We start from the raw sequence: 19633 nt of genomic DNA, 5'->3' as shown, positions 1-19633 counted from the left end.
CATTATCTTCAAGGCTTGGCACTGGCATGTGAACCAAATATAAATACTCATTATTCTAGAAAGAAAGAGTGGTATAAGTGTACAATGAGGTCATGATCACAAGTGTGAAAAAAGCAATGATTCGAAGCACTTCTTTTTACAGTATTTTGGAAACCCAAGGACTCAATCGTATGGATATGTAAAATACAGGATTTCCAATCCTAGCAGGAAAAGGAGGGAAACGGATACTCAATTTATGTTACCCGTAATATGGGGAAGTATCGACGTAATTTCAGAGTCATTCGGTCTGAATGCTACATGAAGAACATAAGCCAAAAGGAAAAAAGATCTCTGAGAGCTGTTTCCTGGATCTGAAAGAGTGTACTTTCATTCAACACGTGCAAAAAGGGGATCCTATCAACTTGTTCCGACCTAGGATAATAAGCTCATGAGCTTAGTCTTACTTCACCGTCGAGAAACGAAAGAAGACTTCCATCTCCAATAATGATAAGCGGCTCGTCTCGCCGTGACCTTCTCTTGAATTCTCAAAATTTCTGTCGCTCCACCCCCCCAGGGGCAGAAAACCCATTGCTGTCTTGGCTGTGCTAACTTTCTATTCACTCGTGGGATCCGGGCTGTCCGGGAGGGACCACCACGGCTCCTCTCTTCTCGAGAATCCATACATCCCTTATCAGTATATGGATGTTATTCCTTGATAATAACATGACGGTTGTTGGATAATGATTGAAGACGGTAAACATTTAGTACGTAGCAGCTGAAAATGCAATGCCAATACATCCCAACTGATATAATTTTTATCACACTCAATATGGTATCCACTCACATAATATGGTCTTGAAGAAACGAAAATTTCATCACAACAACCATCAATCAAATCATGGAGGTTTGAAACTATCATAGAAGACACATTGACACTCCTCTAGTGAATGTACAAGTATGTAAATATAGCTCCCAAGCTGAAAACCATTCACCGCCAACTTTATCTTTCTCCTTTTCATAATAAATAATACAACATATGTAATTTGTCCCCTGTCTCAATCAAATTCCTCGAGTTTGTAATTTTTTAATCTCTGTTGGTCGAAAAGACCCAAGAATCAACTGAACTTTTTAACTCCTAGAGTAAATGAAGGAAGAGGAAGAAGAAGAAAGAATTCAATTCAGAGAGAAATTATGATTTGTATTGATCACTCTGTATATTACAATTTACAATGCTTAGTAGTAACTAAATAGATGCTTCTATATCCTAGAGTTGACTAGAGTTGACTCAGCTATACTGTCCTAGATTTGAAAACCCAGCATACCAGATACAGAGTCAGTAGCTAGCATCTGCCAAACATATGTATACAGAAAATGTAAAAGAAATTAAAAATAGCTAAGCTAGGAGGAGGCTATTAGAATTTAGATAAATAATCAGTTGGAGCTTAACCTGGTTTCTCGGCGCGCAATTCGAAATGGATTCAATTGGTCGTCATCTCGTCTCGAGATGCACCACTGAAATAATATGGGCATTGTTTTTAGTCGCAGGTAGAAGCCTAGCCTGGTTCAGTGGAGTGGAGGGGCCTCCTCTCAATCTCAAGTTGATGCATCTTCTTCTTGCCGCCCAGAGCGTTGAATAATTGTTGGATCTTTTTTCGTTGACCCACTGTACGCAAATTTTGTGTTCTTCCACAAGAAATGATTTTTATTAGAAGGGATAACATCGAATTATGTATTTATTACAAACAAATAATGTGGACTTACAATCTTCAAAGAGAGCGACTTGTACTGTAACAAGTTAACAAGTGGGGAGGTTCTTGGAACCAACACATTTTGACACAACATTGGAAACGACACGTCTCTAATTACGGATTCACCCCACAACATTTGATGAATCGCACGTCACATGGACGAATTATGGGACCTACAATTTAATCAACCAAATTCTAATTATTTTCTTACTTGGTGGAATTTAATTCACCAAAATTTCCATGTCTACACTGAGAATACAAATCCAAACAAAGCTTAAAAGCCAAAGGCTATTTGAAACCACCATGATATTCACAATTCATTAAAAACCAAAGTATTCAAAAAGAAAATGCAATGCAACGATTTTTGCATTTAAAAGAAAGGGGAATTTATCCTTTGAAAACCCTTGCAAGTGTCATCACCTCTAAAACTCTGAAAGACATCATATTTCCATTGAGGATTTGAAGAAGGGAAAGATGTAAAGGTTCTGTGTATAGTTTCAAAATTTTCAATTGCTTGGCTTGAGATATGTTAATTTGTAGTGACTGATGATTGGATGCACCACTCAAATAATCTGGGATTGTTTTGTTTTTGGTGACAGGTAGAAAGTGTGGGAGCAAATATTTTCGTCTTCAATCACAACACGTCACGTGAAAAAGAAGATTATCTCTTTTAATCGAACCAATTTATTTGCCCAATTAATTAATAGGGATAATATCTTAATTATAGGATATTATCTTTATTTAATAAGGTAATATCATTAATTCAGATATTATCCTAATAAAGAAATATAATCATCATTAGGAGATTTGGATCCCCATCAAATCTCTAATGGACTCAAATCTCTACGAATTTGGGTACAGAATAAACTCCTTCTTAATATGAGTTTTATTCTCTACGAAACCCTTACTTCTGAGGCTCCTATAAATAAATAGCTTCATTCATCATTCAAAGTACATCTAAACCTACTTCTAAAACCCGAGAAAAATACCTGAAGCTCTCTCCCTCTCCACTCTCCATATTTTCTCCACATGGCTCCAACTGCCCGATTCACGCCATACATACATCTTCGTACCCTTTTGTTAGCTATTATTTTCCTACAAACACTCGAACTAATTTAGGCATTGGAGGGCCTTTGGCCAACACCCCCCTTTTGTTAGCCATTGTTTTCCTACAAACACTCGAACTAATTTAGGCATTGGAAGGTCTTTGGCCAACACCCCAGAGTATGTGATCTATTTACTCCAGTCTTTTTTACAGGAATCGAGGAAGAGAGAGAGAAGGATGATCAAAGGGCGAAAGAACTAGAAGGAAATATTCTCCCGCGAGATTATTTGCACAACCAGAAAGCATGGCCGGGTTCAATGGCGAGGTTCCTCTCAAGTCTCAACTTCTTGCCAAAATTGTTGGCGGGATTCTCACTTATCCATCATTACCAGGATTGCTAAACCGTTCGAGTATTTAACTCTGAGAGAAGTCACTCATAACTAAAATTTAACTGCATAAGAAGTCCAGTAAGATCGAGAGTTCAGAAGAGATGGGAAATATAGTGATCATGCCTATACTGTTACAGACAACTTACAAACATGCTACATTTGCATGGTTCATTTATCGGATAAGACCTTATCTGGAAAAGAAGTTCCTTTGATGGAAGTAATTTTAGGCTGCACCATACTCATTCAAGTCATGCAATAAACTTGTTTCCCACAGATAAACGGAGTATTTGACAATGGCACCTTTTACAGCTTCTGATTTGTCAAGCAAGATTTTATTAGAATCAGTGTTTGATTCCAACCAAATCTTTCTCATATAGGAAACGGACTCCACACCTCTTCAACTCCAAGCCAGGGCCTAGGGATTTAAATGAAAACTCAAGGTGACGACAGCTGTCTTGCCATGATGTACCAAAATATTCACCGGATACAAAGGACAGCCAAATGTGTTCCGACTCAATTTGGCCTAACTCTTCGCTGCAGCCAAAGAAAGGACAGCGGCCACCTATGCCCAAATTTCCAGGATTCACTTCACAACGAAGACCATGTGCGGTGCTATAGGTCCCATACTTCCATTTACCAAGCAGGTTAGGTGGGTGACGTCGACGAAGAACAAAAACAGCACACAAAGCATATCCCATCCACTTGTTCTTATACCAGTGGCGGGGGAGGTCCATGCTTACTACAGGTCCCTCATTGTGATAACTGAACCACTCAGAAATTTCACTGCCAGGAAATATAGCTTCAAATCTATTCCCTGCATAAGGGATTCCCTATACCATACAAATAGTAAAGTTAAACAATTGATATGTGTCTTATAAAATTCAAAAGATAAATATAGAATATAAGGGAAAACACGTGTGTGTGTGTGTGGGTCAAAGAGAGAGAACCTTTATGGATCTCCTTAACATTGCAAATGCCATAATTTTGCAGCCTTGATTGTCAACCACTTTGGAGCAATTAATAAAACTGAAGCATGATGACAGCCTTTCCTGTGAATAACTGCCTTCTGCCCCAACACTGAAGTCCAGTTTTTCTGAAAGGTCCGGCAATTTTTGAAGACTCTTACAACTGCCCAAATTCAAATTTTGAAGCTTGGACAGCTGTCTGATGCTTCTGGGAAGAGTAACAAAATTGTTTTTACTGAGATTTAGTGATACTAATGAGGATAAGCAGCCAAGATTTTCCAGGATTGTCACCTCCTGAAGATTACAGTCACTGAGATTCAGTAGTGTTAAACAATGCAAACCAGAATCAGTGTTTGGCAACAGCAAACCCAGTGACCTCGTCCTCTTTCTTGGCATCCATTTACATCCACAAAGTGATAACCCTTTAAGATTTTCCAGACGGGAAATGGAGGATGGTAGAGCACTTATGGCCGTACCACAAGCATCAAGCTCCTCCAAACAATCTATGTTTCCCAAGTTCTCTGGCAGCTTTCCAAGTTTTGAGCATCCACTGAGATTAAGACTTTTGAGGGACCTCAACTTGCAAATATTGCTTGTAAGACCATTGAGATGTCTGCAATCTCTTAGATTTAATAAAGTAAGGCCAGTCAGACATTCAACTGAAGTAGGTAATTCTTCTATAGCAGTCTTATCAAAAAAAAGTTCCGACAAGTGTTCCATAGGACTCCAAAATACTGGGATTTTCTTAATATTTGGACACCCAGAAAGAATAAGGACTTTAAGACTTTCTGTTTGCAAATCATCCGGAAGATGTCCAAGACTTCTGCAATCTTTAAGATTCAAGAATATAAGCCTTTTGAGCTCACCAATGGATTGGTGGATTTCCACCAAATTTGTACAACCTTCAAGAATTAATCTACGAAGATTTGGAGTAACTGTAAAATCTGGGGTCCTGGTCAGATTCTGGGAGTAGCTAACGTTGATGGATTTCAAATTGCCTAAGCACTGTTCAAAACGTAGAAACACAAACCTTTAGTATTTATCCAAATAAAATAAAATGTAGAACTTTTTGTCGGGTATCCATAATCTGACCTTTGTTCCCCTCCAAAGCTGTCCAATGCTGCTATGGCACAAGTTAAGCTCACAAAGTTCCTCAGGTTGAAATCCTTGTGGGAGAAATTTTGAAGGATATCCGCTCCATTCAAGAAATTTCAAGGCATTAGAAAGATATTCCGGGCCTTGGGTCATCTGCAGATTATGAATTTTGAGAAATCTAAGATTTTGCATGTTTGAGAAGGACTCCGAGTTCCAGCATGCCACTTTTAGTTTAGGCAAGTCTAAGGCTATACCTTCAACTGCATTTGTTCCCTGAAAACAAGAATTTAGAATAAGTTAACTGGACAGTACAATAACGTTTAGAAGTATGTCAAACGAAAGGATATTATCATGCTCCATCTTCCCTTTTTAACCACTTGCCTTATTATTGTTCAGTACATAAATGATGTCATCAAAAAGCCACAACCTGCTTCGCTTTCCAGGCTCGTCAACATACTCTCTGCGTACAAGTTGTTGTCCCATTTCTTGTATGAATCCATTCATCAACACTTTGTTATTTAAAATAGTTATGAGAGATTTCTCAATGAGAACTTGTATTCCAACCTTCGGATTAAAACCAAAATAATCTAGTATTTCTTCCACTCGCTCTTTGTCCATTCCTTTAAGGAAACAAGCAATATCTAGGAAAATTCTTTTCTCGTTGTTCTGTAATCCGTCATAACTTATTTTGAGTACATCAAAAACTTCTCTATGAGGAAGTTCCTTTAGTCTTTGCAATACACTTATCCACTCAGTCACATTTCTGCCCGTCAGAAAGGAACCCAAAACCACAAGTGCCAAGGGAATGCCTCTAGCATAGTTAACAACCAGTTTAGACAGATCCAGATAATCTTCTGGAGGTTTATGACTTTTGAAGGCGCCATAACTGAAAAGCTGAAGAGATTCATAGTCCTTTAATTCCCCAACTTCAAATATGTTCTCTACACCATGGTCTCTTAGCAATTTCTCATTTCTAGTCGTAATGATGACTCTGCTCCCCAAACCAAACCAATTTTGGTTTCCAGCCAATGATTCTAGTTGATTTAAATGATCCACATCGTCCAAAATGAGAAGAACCTTTCTATTACATAGACTGTTCCTTATCATTCTGGCTCCCTCAGCAACACTTAGAACATCTAGGTTAATTTGCATTAAAGCCTCAGAAAGAAGATTCTTTTGCAGTTGAAGTAGACCACCCTGTTCCTTAGTTGCCTCCCTAATATTGGGGACATAGGCGAAAATTTCAAATTCAGCCGAAATTTTTTGAAAAATTACTTCAGCGATAGTTGTCTTGCCTATACCACCCATCCCCCGTATCCCTATGAAGCGAACATCATTTGATTCTAAATCCAAGAGCACATGTATTTCATCTACTCTTGAATCAATTCCCACTAGGAAGCTATGAGAAAACACCTGTGGCAATGCATTCAGTACCACTTTAAGAATTTGACTGATAACTTCGGCTTCATACCTACAAAGAAGAAAATAAATGATACTCATCTCGCAACTTTGCACAGATCGCAATCAAGAAGAAGAAAGAAAATTTTGCTTTTGATAGGTTTTGTTCATTGTACATGAAATATGGTCCTACCAAAAAAATACATACATACATATACATGGTTGAAGCAGGGTTCAGAATTTTTCTAGTTAAGCCCGCTGCTTTAGATAGGTCACTACAACAACCCTAACAAGGAACTCTAAATGGAGTTCATTATGTCTTTTAATACACAAGAGAAATCATGGTTCTACCCTTCATTAAATTTTGAAACAGACATTAAACTCAATGAGCTAGCATCCCAAATTTCAGATGGCAGAGGAGAAGGCTATCACAGAAACTGGAAACAAAATTCATGTGTATCTAGAAACTTGCGTATACATCCTAGAATGTTGATACCAAATTTTTTTAGCAACCAGAATTTGCTTTTATTTTCTACTGGATGTGATGAGGCACTACTAGTTCTAAGGACAAAAAAATTCACCAATACAACTAGAAAAAGGGCAAATACACACCGATTTCTCATCGCAAATCCGGAGAGGTTGGCTACTTGATAAAGAGCATCCCTCCAACGAAGCACCTTCTCTCTATTGTCTCTGAAAACTTGTTCGTGCTCAGCAAATGCCTTCCCGAAAGTCCCCGTCTGTTTTCGTACCTCAGATGGCTCCACACCATAGAAAACTGGGAGAACTCTCTGTCTCATCCCATTCATGCACTCGACAATCTTCGATAGCTCATCCAAGCACCACTTTGAATTGGCATAATTACTTGAAAGAATGACGATTGAAATTCGTGATTGTTCAATTGCCTCGTAGACTACTTGGAAAATGTTGTCTCCCCGCGCAATTTCATCATCTCTATATACGATCACACTTCTCTGAAGGAGAGCATGATATAGATGGGCTGCGAAAGTTTTCCGGGTATCTTGGCCTCTGAAACTGAGGAACACGTCGTATTTCCATGTACGGCCGTTCAAGGAAGAAGAGGGAGAAGTATATGGATAGGGGGCCGTTTGGGCGGCCATGGAAACCAACGGAAATCTTCTTTCTGGCCTGCTTTATGTAAACCCAGGCAAATGGAGAGTGTTTTTTATGTAGAACAGCCCGTAGGTTTAGAGTAAACAACCCTTAAGGTTAGAGTAAACGCTTGAGCAATAGAACAAAGAAGAAATAAGGGATCGAGGAGAAGAATTAGAGATCGAAGAGACGAAGGGAAAGGGAAGGAATAAGGGAGTTTAAAGTAAGGAAATTTATCATTAATCAAGTCTGCCTTAAAAGATTACAAACAACTCTATTTACAGAGGTAAACCCCTTCTTAATCTAAGAAAAGGAAAAGTAAACTTTAAGAAATAGGAAAGCAAATTAACTAATAAGAGATCCTTTTAACAAGAAGGAATCTTTAAGAATTAGGAAAACAAATTAAACTAATAAGAGATAGGAAAACTAATCCAAGTAGAATTAGGAAAACTAATAATATGCATTCTGCATCATTCTCCCCCATTGAAAAAGAACTCGACACCGGCGAGTAAACCAAGATTAAGGATGACGACGATGTTTGTAAGTATGGATGATGGGAGGACGGGAGGCAGCCAAATCAAGACCATGAAGAGAATCCTGATAATTGTGTAGAAGAGTGGAATCCAACTGGCGAAATTCAACTTCTGTAATCCAAGTATTCGCAGTAGCAAGCCTTCCAACCCAATGAACCAGAGAGCGGGTAGAATCTCCAGGAGACGAGGCCAAAACTTCATGATCTGAGATGTCCTCAATTTGATATGTAGGGTCAGAACTAGGAGAGGGACTACGCAGCATCGGAGGAGGAATGAAACCAGGAATAAGGTCAATGGCAAGCTGAATCTCTCTTGTTGGAGGTAGTTCATCTGGTAAGTCATCAGGTATGATATTAGAGAATTCAGGGAGGAACTGATGTATGGGTTTGGCAAGTGGTGTGGGGTTGCTGTCAGATTCCGATTTAAGCAATAGAGCAAAGGACACACCAGTGTCTTGCAAGTCGTGTGCAAAGTCTATAGATGATAAACTACTCAATCGATGCTCCGAAGCCTTCTCTCTAAGTAACAGAGTTGGTTGAACATCCTTAGTTGGTTTGACGGCAGGATTGGAAGGTGTTAGCGTTATGTTCTTTCCCTCATGTTGAAAAGTATATGTGTTCTCTCTACCGCAACTTCTCACACAGTGGTCGTAAAGCCATGGTCGGCCTAGTAGCACATGTGCGACACTCATGGGTAGGATATCACAATAAAGTCGCTCATGACAGGGACCCAATTGAAGAGGAACAAGACATCTTTCGGTAACAGGTAACTTGGTGTTATCTACCCAGCAAACATGAAAAGGATGGGGATGGGGCTCGGCCTGAAGGTGAAGGCGGTCGACAGCAGCTTTAGAGATAACATTCAGTGTACTTCCCCCATCAATAACTAGTTGGCATCTATTGGTACCGCAAGGGACATAGGTTTGAAAAATACTTGTGCGTTTCCATGAATCAGGAGGTGGAGGTGTAGATGTTGAATAAATACAACGCATGACACTCACTTGGTGAAATGCCTCCTCACAGCAATTATCAAGTTCTGGATCATAAATAGGTTCAAGGGGCTCCACATACACGTCCACACAAGAGTCCTCATTGAGGGAGCTAATGGTTAAAGTTCGGTGTGGACAACGGGAGGCGATGTGACCCTTAGCATGGCAACGATAGCATTCGATGTGAGCAGCTGTGTATGGGGCTGGTCCTTTTTCTGTTGTGGGTACCGTAGGAGCAGGTGGACCGGCAACGCCATATGTGGAGCTAGGAGAACTACGATTTGGAGTAGGAGTGGAAGAGAGCCCGGAATACCCAGTATATCTACGTTGTGGGCCCAAAAAAGTTTCAGCTTCCAGTGCATGGCAATATGCATCTTCCAAGATATGCGGACGGAATCGACGAACTTCACGCTTGATATCGTCACGAAGACCATGGATAAAGCGAGACATAGTGATGTCGGGTTCTTCACGAATCCCTGCACGTATCTTGTGTTCAATAAAACGAGCGTGGAATTCAGTAACAGTCAAACTTCCTTGTGAAAGGGTCCATAATTGATCATACAATTGATGGCGATAAAAGGTGGGAAGATATTGTTCGCGAAGCTTTAATTTCATCTCGTCCCATAGAGTCACAGGCGGCTGTCCAAATTGATATAGTTGCTCCTCCACCGAATTCCAATATTGTCTAGCGGCTCCCTGTAGCGTCATCTTACCAATGCGAAGTTTATGAGCATCTGTCAAGTTGTACCAGGCAAAATAATCTTCCATGGCTTGAACCCAGTCAAGAAACATCGTAGGATCCCCACGACCATCAAAAGTAGGAGCGGTAGGCTTGATGTGGCAGATGACATCATTGTCAAATTGGCGAGGGGGATGAGTGCCTTGATCATGTGGAACTGTAGAAGGGCCCGTTGTGTGTTGGGTATAATGGGGCGGTGGGCAGAGACCCAAAAGAAAAAGGGGGCTCCAATTGAGCCTTGGGATCGTCAAGCGGGAGCCCAGTGGAGCTATGAGGCATGCCGTATGGCACGGCCTTGAGTTTTTGATCCATTGGTGGATTGGGCAGAAGGCCACTTTGTGGTGTTGGGGTAGAGGAACTCGAGAGCAATGCGGAGGTAGAAGAAGGTTCAGCATGTCTAGCCCGAAAGTGATTGATAAGCAACTGAACGGAGTCTTGGAGTTTGGTGATGGCCAGGTCCGTCTTCGCACGATGTGTGGGAGCCTGTACCAACTCGTCTTTGAGGTCAACGCTGAGGTTGGAGAGTTGGGTTTCCATGCCAGTGATATCGTCAGAAACTTTGTCTTGGAACGCATGAAATTGTTCTACAAGGCTGGCCACGGTTTGGGGAGCCATGGGAGAGAGCAAACACAAACAAAAGCAAGGGAAGGCTCTGATTACCAATTGATGTAGAACAGCCCGTAGGTTTAGAGTAAACAACCCTTAAGGTTAAAGTAAACGCTTGAGCAATAGAACAAAGAAGAAATAAGGGATCGAGGAGAAGAATTAGAGATCGAAGAGACGAAGGGAAAGGGAAGGAATCAGAGAGTTTAAAGTAAGGAAATTTATCATTAATCAAATCTGCCTTAAAAGATTACAAACAACTCTATTTATAGAGGTAAAACCCTTTTTTATCTAGGAAAAGGAAAAGTAAACTTTAAGAAATAGGAAAGCAAATTAACTAATAAGAGATCCTTTTAACAAGAAGGAATCTTTAAGAATTAGGAAAACAAATTAAACTAATAAGAGATAGGAAAACTAATCCAAGTAGAATTAGGAAAACTAATAATATGCATTCTGCATCAGCTTTTGCTTTTGCAAGTCTAGCTATAAGCTCTATGAATAGTACAAAGGCAGCGGCTATACAACTTTCCGATACGCAGCAGCATATCTCATCCGTGCAAATACTTTTATAAGAGGAACCAACGACAGCCGCAAATTCAATTATCCCGTTTTTAGGAATTTTTTAGTCGATGTGCAATTTTGAAATGCTAAAAACTCCTGTAGATTGAACATCTAAGGTTTTTTATTTAGATTGACCTTAGGTCTCTTCATACATTTATATTATATATAAAAAATTGTTTTATGTAAAAATATTGACTAAGTATGAAAAATAGTTTTTTAGAATAATCATTTTCTGGCTACTTTTATTCCTTCCGCATCAAATAAGAAAACGTGATTTTATGAGATTTTATTATGAAGTATATATTGACTTAATGAGCCATCATTTTTAGCCTAAATCGTATTTTGCACTAAAATTAATTTTTCATATTTTGATTTGTTGAGAATTTGATTTTCTAGTATTTTTAAGGAATGAGAGACTTTGGAAAATGCCAAAGGAGAGAGAAATTTTTTAAAAGAAGCTAAAATGGACAAAATTGCCCTTATTTATTTTTGAATTTTACATTTACATGTCTTTAGTTTGAAAATTGAGAAGTTTTTGTCTTTTTTAAAAAAAATTTGGCTTTTTCCAAAAGTGAAAGTTTTTTTATAGTTAAAACCTAAATTTACTTTATTTTATTAATACTGTAAACTTAGGTAAATGGAGTAATATAAAAATAAATTAAAATAAAAGGACAAAGACATTTACTTAAATGCTGAAAATGGAAATAAGGTAATCTATACGCCTAAAGTGCACCACTACCAGCTAAGCAAATGAGCAATTTAAAGCACCTGCAAATAGTTTTTCCAATGAGGTGAAGTGCGATTATACCTCCTTACGCCTTAATAGACCTGCCACTACCCCGACCCCACGTCCCTTCGACCAAAAAAAAAGAACAAAAAAATCCCCACAACAATAATAGATCTTGAACAGTTACAGGCGCAAAGCCTTGTGCATCAACAGTTGTTTCATATCACCAACGGGGAGTCATTCTATAGTGAAGGCCTTATATATGGCCGAGGTCTTTTTTTTTAAACCATTTGATCAAGCTAACCAATCTAACGGCTACTAATTTAATTCAACGGTTTAGAGATAGGGTCTTGCCTAAAGATCACTATAGAATTCTTGCACAAATGGAATGTTAGTTGGATTGGCCCTAGTCTCTCTCCTTTCTCCCCCATCCACCTCTAGCCCCTAGCGCCCCGCCCAAGTTCCAACCCAACTTCCAGTATACGCCATCCCCAACCCACTCTCTCCCCCTCACACACACAGCACCAAATCCCATACCCAGACTGTAAGAATTGGGTTAAGTTGAAGCCATGACTGCTGCTGCTGATGAGCATGGGATGACAGGGCAGCAACTAAGCAAAACAAAAGAAAGGAGCCTCCTCCTACTCCAGTTTTTTCCTTATGTTTCTTGAATTTTAAAATACAAGGCACCGGTGCAGCCACTGTACCAAAAAAAAAAAAAAAAAAGGAGACGGTGAAAATTAGAAGTGAGGGATCCGAAACTTATTGGCCAAGCTGGCCAAGATACTCCCCAATCTACCACTTCCACTAGGTCCTTCTCCATCAATGTTGCTACTGGACTGGGTCACTATTTGGTTGAACTCTTCTGCATCTTGCTCGTATACCAAACGGGCGCTACACCTCTTCACCAAGCAGGAGCCTGAGCTTTTGAAAGAAAATAGTAACTGATTGCAATTGCTGTTTTGCCACTCTGTACCAAAGCTTATATCACGAGACACATAGAATAGCCAAACATGATCTGACTTGGGCTGGACATCAGTTGATAATAGAGGTGCAGGGTACTGTTCTTTTCCGTTGACTTCCAAAACACAAGAAAGATCCCACCCACTGCCGAAAACTTGAAAAACAGCGCACAGAGCATATCCCATCCACTTAGTATCACGCCAATGCGGCGTTAGCTCAACAGTTGTTGAAGATCCCATTCTTTGATGAGGGAACCACCAAGGAATTTCACTTCCAGGAATTACAATTTCATATCTATCTCCTGCAGCATAAGAGACTCTCTGTACAGGAGAAACTGTGATGTTAAATAATATGAGAGAGAGAGAGAGAGAGAGAGAGAGAGAGAGAGAGAGCACCTTAAGGTATCTTTGGAGCATGGTACATGTTACATGATCGTAGCTTTCTTTCTTAACCATTCCAAAGCAATTGATGAAATTGAAACCTGACGAATTCACTCTGTCCAAATTCGATGGAGATTGCAGCAATTCTAGTGAAGTACAACCATCTGCAGTTACTTCTAAATTTACTTCTGATGAAAGGACTGGAAGGTGTCGAAGCCTCTTGCAACGACTCAAGTATAAATTCTCAAGGTTAGAAAGTTGGCCAATGCTTGTAGGAAGACTAAGAAAATTGTTTCCACTTAAGTTCAATGATACTAAAGAGGGCAAGCAACCAATATCACTGGGGATTGCTCCTTCCAAAAGATTTCCATCACTTAAATCTAATTCTTTTAAAGAAAGGAGTCCTGATAAAGGAGGCAAGAATGGCCTCATAGGCTGAAGGCTCTTCATTGGAAATATTTGAAAAAGAAGGGACATATACCATGATTGCTGTGATAGCCCTTTGGGTCCACGAAAAAAAAATGATTCAAGGTTTCCCAGAAGGCCAAAGGAAGACGGCCATTCTTCAGCAGTTCCACCCATTCCCCGTTTCCTTTTAGAGCTTGTTGCCATTTTGGCAAGTTTTGGGCACCCAGAAACATTAAGAAATTTAAGAGACTGCAACTTGCCAATCGTACTCGGAAGACAATTCAGATTGATGCAATCTCTCAAATCCAATGAAGAAAGGCTAGTCAAATGTTCAATTGATGAAGGTATACTTTCAATAGCAGTCCCATCTAAAGAAAGCTTCCATAAATGCTCCATAGGTTCCACAAAATTAGAAATCTTTTTAACACTAGAACAACCAGAAAGAACAAGAACTTCAAGGTATTCCATTTCAATCTCATCTGGAAGAAGCTCAAGACTTTTGCAATCTTTAAGATTCAAGAAAGTAAGCTTTTTTAGAACTCCTACGGAAAAGTGAATCTCAACTAGACTTTCACATCCCTCAAGATCTAATCTCTCGAGATTTTGGAACCCTTCGAAATCTGGGGTTTTAGTCAAACTTTTTGAATGACTAAGTTTGATGACTTTCAACTTGTCAAAATTCTGTAAAAGTTATAAGAAGCGTAAAATAATTAAATTCAGAACAAATATATGTTTACTCAGAGAAAATAAATAGATTATGTTGTAGTTATAGACCTATACCTTTGTTCCAGTCCAAAGTTGTTCAATGCTACTATGACACATGTTGAGTTCAACAAGATTACCCGGTTCGAAATCTAGAGGGAGAGAATTTAAAGGGAAACCTTTCCACTTCAGAAATCTCAATGAATTAGGAAGACATCTGAGATAATTCGGAAGGTGCACATTATGAAGTTTGAGCAATCTAAGATTAATCATCTTAGAAAAAGCTTCAGGATGGCATTGTACCACTTTAGATTCCAATTTCTCTAGGACAATACCTTCAACTGCTGCTGTCCCCTAATAGCCAAGAATGAAGAACAAGTGAGTTGGCATAATAGTAAAAAAAAAAAAACAGAATAAATTATCCAAACATTATAAGGAAAAACAGAGTAGATAAATCCGTACTGTTTTATAGTCCCTTTTTTGCTAGATTCATTATGTATCCATGTAAGGACATACCGTATTTTTGCTCAAAACATGAAAAATGTCCCCAGAAAGCCACAGCCTGCTATGTTCACCAGGCTCTTGAGATGGCTGACGAATAATTGCTCGACCCAATTCTTGTAACAAATCATGCATCCACACCATGTTATCTGAAATTGTTATTAGTGACCTCTTCACAAGGACATCTATGTCAATATCTGGATGAAAGCCACAACCCTTTAGTATTTCAACTACTCGATCTTTGTATTTTCCTTTAAAGAAACATGCAATATCAAGGAAAACATCTTTCCCATATTTATCTAATCCCTCGTAACCTACTTTAAGTGGATTCATAATTTCTCGATTTAAATCATCCTCCATTTTACACAATTGACTGCTTAATGCATCTTCACCTCTTTCATGCACAAGAGATCCCCAGACTTCAAGAGCTAATGGATGGCCATTGGCACAATTCACATAACGTTTAGACAGATCCATATGAATTGCTAGCGGATAATCTGTTTTAAAGGCTCTCAAGCTAAAAAGTTTAAGAGCATCATCGTCATTTAGCCCCTGCATCTCATATCTTCTTTCTACACCATGTAAAATTAGCACTTGTTCATTTGTAGTTGTAATAATGATTCTACTCCCTTGACCAAACCAAGTTGGGCTTCCACACAACTTTTTTAACTGACTCTGATCGTTCACATCATCAAGAATGAAAAGAACCTTTCTTCCCCTGAAGAAATGTCTCATTCTGGCTTCTTCATCATTGTTCCAGTCTTCTCTATTTCGATGCACGGGGTTATTGGAAAGCTTTCTCTGTAGATCGTCTAGACCATGTGCTTTAGAAACTTCTCTAACTCTTTCGCAAAAGCTTTTGACTTCAAATTTATGAAGAATCCTCTCATAAGCTTTTCTGGCAATGGTTGTCTTACCTATCCCACTCATCCCCCATATCCCTATAAAGTGAACATCCATTGACTCTGTATCTAAAAGCAAATCTAGTTCCTCCAATTTTGAATCAATTCCAACCAGTTTTTCTGCTGGCTCCAATGATGTAGGGCCTACTTCAATCCGTACCTTTTCAACAATTTCTTTGATGAGATGTGGTTGATATCTACAAGAAGAAAAGACAAGTTTCAAGGCATGACATAAATTTCTGGCATTTTTCCACCTGCAATTCCTGACAAGAAGAAAAAACAATAAAGTACACACACACACACTCTCTTATTCATTTTTCCACCTGCAATTCTAGTACCAAGTGGTCACTATCCGTATGCATTTAATAAAAGGGTGATTTGGTATTGGACCAACAATAGGGGAGGGTTTATGAGAATGGGGGACTAGACCTAAAAGAGAAGGATATTCTTTCAGTTTCCTTTATCCCCATTATAGTTATTTTTATGAATGCTTTTCACGAAATCTCCGAAACATTTTTGTAAAACGTTTCTCATGCATCAGGTTTTATCCGAGGAGCAATTAGTAATAGTAACTCTTGAGTTTTTACTCAAATTTCCATAAAAATAAGCTTGTGGAAAACTACTTGACTTGGGAAGTAAGAAATAAGGGTCAATTTGTTCATTCGTAAAAAGTTTTGAATTGAGGGAAAAAAGAAGTAATACCAACCTATCCTTTGAAGTCCACCCTTTGATTTTTGCCACTATTGTTAAAGCAACTCTCCATCGTTCCAGCATCTCTTCTTCATCCTTGAACCTTTGCTCAAGTACAGTGAAAGCTTTCCCGAAATCCCCCAATCGCTTCCCAACATCGGAGGGCTCCACAGAGTAAAAAATTGGTAGAACTGCACCTCTCTTTTCCATGCATTTAAGAATCTCCAAAAGTTCATTCATACACCATTTTGAAGAAGCGTAATTTGGAGAGATCACAACGATTGCAAGTCTCGACTGTTCAATCGCTGTGAAGAGTTCAGAAACCCGTCTTCCTTTTTGAAGTTCTTCTTCATCCAAGAAAGTTTTTGTAATTCCTTGCTCTAGCAATCTTTCATGTAAAAACGCTGTAAAATTGTTGCGTGTTTCACCGCTAAAACTCAAAAATACATCATATTTCCACCGAGCAACAGATGAACTCGATGACATTGGCTTGGACTTGGAGACTAACTTTGTGCCAAATTCAATTGGAGATGGTATGAAAGGAATATGAAACTAACTTCACAAGCAATCTGTTGGAACAATGCAACTAAGCAATTTGGTAAGTTTTTCAACCTATTTCGGTATCAATATAATTTTCCCAGAAAGGAAAGAAAAAAAAAAAAACATGACTTCATAATATTTAGCTGTCTCTATTCCCTTCAGCTTTTCCCAATTGATATTGAAGGAGAAAATTAAACATCAACATAACTCAGTCAGAAACAGCAGATAAGATGAAAAATGGGAAAAATACCAAAACACTTTATCCCCAAATTTGTAACAAGTCACGAGACAACTACCTATAAGAAAAATTATGAGTGAGTTTGACGCCTAACCTGGGGGTGTATGTAGAAAACAAGAACTCACAGCTGACGGGAGAGAGAGGGCGTGAATCGCCTGCCAACGGGTCGAAGATGGAGCGGATCAGCTTATATCCGATCCGATCCGATAATCCGATGGATCCTTCAAAAGCAGATCCATAACCAATCCGATAATCTGACCCGACCAAAATTTAAGCTGATATGAAAACGAAAAAAGAACTCAAAACCGCAACCCTGCCAAACCAAATAGGAGAAGACGGAGAAGAAAAGTAAAATGAGAGAGAAGCAAAGCAGAAAAGGAAAATGAGAGAGAATCAGAGAGAAGAAGCGATAGAAAAGAAGGGAATGAGAGAGGAGAAGAAAAAAAAAAAAAAAAGACGTGTCTCAGTGAGTGAGAGAGAGAGGAAGAAAACATGAAAGCAGAGAGGAGAAAGAAGAGACATCAGCCATGGGGGAGAAACTCAGAATGAGAAAAAACAGAGTAACAAAGAGAATATAAAAGGAAAGAAATTGGTAGGAGAAAAGAGAGAGTGATTCACGCGTGAAAGGAAGCAACAAGAACAAGGAAAAGAGAAGGGAAGGAAAGAATTGGAAGGAGAAAAGAGGGAGTGATTCACCCGTGAAAGGAAGCAACAAGACAGGGCCGGCCCTGGGGAATCTGAGGCCCTGTACAAAAATCTAATGGGGGTGTATTGAATTCATTACTTTTTTTAAGTAAGTGACTTTCATAGAGATGACAAATTCTTAAATACTTTTATAGAGTTGATAAAAGTCACTAGTAAATTGACAAGACTTTTGCTCTTAACAATTAGCCTTAAAAGTATAGAAAAGTCATTCATTTAATAAGTTTTTAAAAAGTCATTAACTTTTTGGATACCACCAAACTTTTAAATACTTTTAAAAAGTCATAACTGAATACAACCAAACTTTTAAATACTTTTAAAAAGTCACAATTGAATACCACTAGACTTTTATATACTTTTAAAAGTCTAAATTGAATACCTCCAGACTTTTAAACTCTATGAAAGTCATTAAAAGTTTGAATTGAATACACCCCCTAAAATATGCCCTTAAATTAAGGGGAGTGTTTCCAATTCATACTTATAATGACTTTTTTTAAGTGAGTGATTTCCATAGAGATGACAAATTCTTAAATACTTTCATAGAGTTGATAAAAGTCACTAGTAAATTGGCAAGACTTTTGCTCTTAACAATTAGCCTTAAAAGTATAGAAAAGTCGTTCATTTAATAAGCTTTTTAAAAGTCATTAACTTTTTTGATACTACCAAACTTTTAAATACTTTTTAAAAGTCATAACTGAATACCACCAAACTTTTAAATACTTTTAAAAAGTCACAATTGAATACCACTAGACTTTTATATACTCGTTAAAAGTCTAAATTGAATACCTCTAGACTTTTAAACTCTATGAAAGTCATTAGAACTTTGAATTGAATACACCCCCCTAAGTAATCACTAAAATTATAATTTTTATCGACTAATTAATTTTATAGCATTCATTGTTTTACAACATGAGCCTTCCCATTTGTTATTGTTTGATGATAATAATTTGAGGAAAAATGTCATCATGTTCATCCATATGAAATTTGCAGTTAGTTTCTCTTACATGAAACTTTTCTAAAAGTAAATCTGCCATTTTTGCATCATAAATTTTCAACTCATTTTCATTTTCTGCTTATTCTTCCAAACGAATTTGTTTGGAAAATCTCCAAACAAATTTCATGTTTAAACGAGGTAATCCATTACAGAACTCACGTTCTCACTGCAAAACAGATTAAGACCTGTTTACACCATAGTGAACCGAGCATACCCAGCATCAAAGCGACTAGCACCAAGGCAGCCACGCCTTCTTCCCTGCCGAAGGAAGACAACTTCCGAGGTGCCAGACACCTGCCGAAGCTCCTAAATGCCAAACCTAATCTCCAGGACACGTGTCGCCACCACGACGACTAGCACAAAGTCTCACATTGAAACTTTGTGCAAACATCCTACTTTCACCTCCCTATAAATAGAGAACAGTACCCAAGTAAAAAGGGTAACTACTTTCTCACTTTTACTGTTACTCTGCCAAAGTTACCACTTATAGCTAACTTAGGCATTGGAGAGCCTTCGGCCGGCACCACACCGGTGTTCGAAGCTTAACGATTGCTTCTACCATTTTGTCTTCTGCAGGACTCCCACCAGCCTATTTAACCAAGGGCCTCAGCCCTCTTCCCTGCTGAATACTCCACATATCTCATTACTAAGTTGGACCCAATTTTGACCTGGCCATTTTGAGCATCAACAGTTTGGCGCTGTCTGTGGGAAGCATTCGGCACTAGAATCC

General features: G+C 38.6%; 3 protein-coding genes across 5 annotated transcripts; all 3 read right to left on the bottom strand.

The window, feature by feature from the left end:
- Positions 1–3202: 3202 nt before the first annotated feature.
- On the bottom strand, positions 3203–8458 carry LOC117638248 (disease resistance protein RUN1-like). The gene is made up of 5 exons (XM_034373382.1): positions 7232–8458; positions 5603–6692; positions 5219–5494; positions 4109–5131; positions 3203–3991 (listed from the first exon to the last, which is right to left on the bottom strand). The coding sequence occupies exons 1-5, from the start codon at positions 7738–7740 to the stop codon at positions 3503–3505; spliced, it is 3387 nt and encodes a 1128-aa protein (XP_034229273.1). The 5' UTR covers positions 7741–8458; the 3' UTR covers positions 3203–3502.
- LOC117636857 lies at positions 8252–10045 on the bottom strand. Its single transcript, XM_034371560.1, has one exon. It carries the CDS (start codon positions 10043–10045, stop codon positions 8252–8254), a length of 1794 nt encoding a protein of 597 aa, XP_034227451.1.
- Positions 10046–12495: 2450 nt separating this feature from the next.
- LOC117637082 (TMV resistance protein N-like) lies at positions 12496–17959 on the bottom strand. Of its 3 annotated transcripts, none has more exons than XM_034371854.1 (6): positions 17302–17959; positions 16446–16998; positions 14853–16002; positions 14415–14690; positions 13242–14315; positions 12496–13166 (listed from the first exon to the last, which is right to left on the bottom strand). In XM_034371854.1, exons 2-6 carry the CDS (start codon positions 16913–16915, stop codon positions 12624–12626), a joined length of 3513 nt encoding a protein of 1170 aa, XP_034227745.1. In that variant the 5' UTR covers positions 16916–16998; positions 17302–17959; the 3' UTR covers positions 12496–12623. The 3 variants fall into 3 exon arrangements, with proteins under 3 accessions (XP_034227745.1, XP_034227747.1, XP_034227746.1); XM_034371856.1 differs by having other exon boundaries at positions 14853–15936; XM_034371855.1 differs by lacking the exon at positions 17302–17959 and having other exon boundaries at positions 16446–17273.
- Between the last annotated feature and the right edge of the window lie 1674 nt (positions 17960–19633).

The sequence above is a fragment of the Prunus dulcis genome, chromosome 8, assembly GCF_902201215.1.
Source record: "Prunus dulcis chromosome 8, ALMONDv2, whole genome shotgun sequence".
NCBI classification, from domain to species: domain Eukaryota; kingdom Viridiplantae; phylum Streptophyta; class Magnoliopsida; order Rosales; family Rosaceae; genus Prunus; species Prunus dulcis.
The sequence above is the reverse complement of the archived record's forward strand: the minus strand, read 5'-3'. Positions and strand labels throughout refer to the sequence as shown.

What these genes read in the sequence shown, in the direction of transcription:
- LOC117637082 (XM_034371854.1), bottom strand. Translation starts at nt 16,915, where the DNA reads ATGTCATCGAGTTCATCTGTTGCTCGGTGGAAATATGATGTATTTTTG. An exon ending in ATGTTTTGAGCAAAAATACG is followed by an intron (nt 14,691 to 14,852) that starts GTATGTCCTTAC and finishes CTTGGCTATTAG; the next exon opens with GGGACAGCAGCAGTTGAAGG. An exon ending in TGCTCCAAAGATACCTTAAG is followed by an intron (nt 13,167 to 13,241) that starts GTGCTCTCTCTC and finishes TCTCCTGTACAG; the next exon opens with AGAGTCTCTTATGCTGCAGG.
- LOC117636857 (XM_034371560.1), bottom strand. Translation starts at nt 10,045, where the DNA reads ATGTTTCTTGACTGGGTTCAAGCCATGGAAGATTATTTTGCCTGGTAC.
- LOC117638248 (XM_034373382.1), bottom strand. Translation starts at nt 7,740, where the DNA reads ATGGCCGCCCAAACGGCCCCCTATCCATATACTTCTCCCTCTTCTTCC. An exon ending in GGATTTGCGATGAGAAATCG is followed by an intron (nt 6,693 to 7,231) that starts GTGTGTATTTGC and finishes TCTTCTTTGTAG; the next exon opens with GTATGAAGCCGAAGTTATCA. An exon ending in ATGTACTGAACAATAATAAG is followed by an intron (nt 5,495 to 5,602) that starts GCAAGTGGTTAA and finishes TCTTGTTTTCAG; the next exon opens with GGAACAAATGCAGTTGAAGG.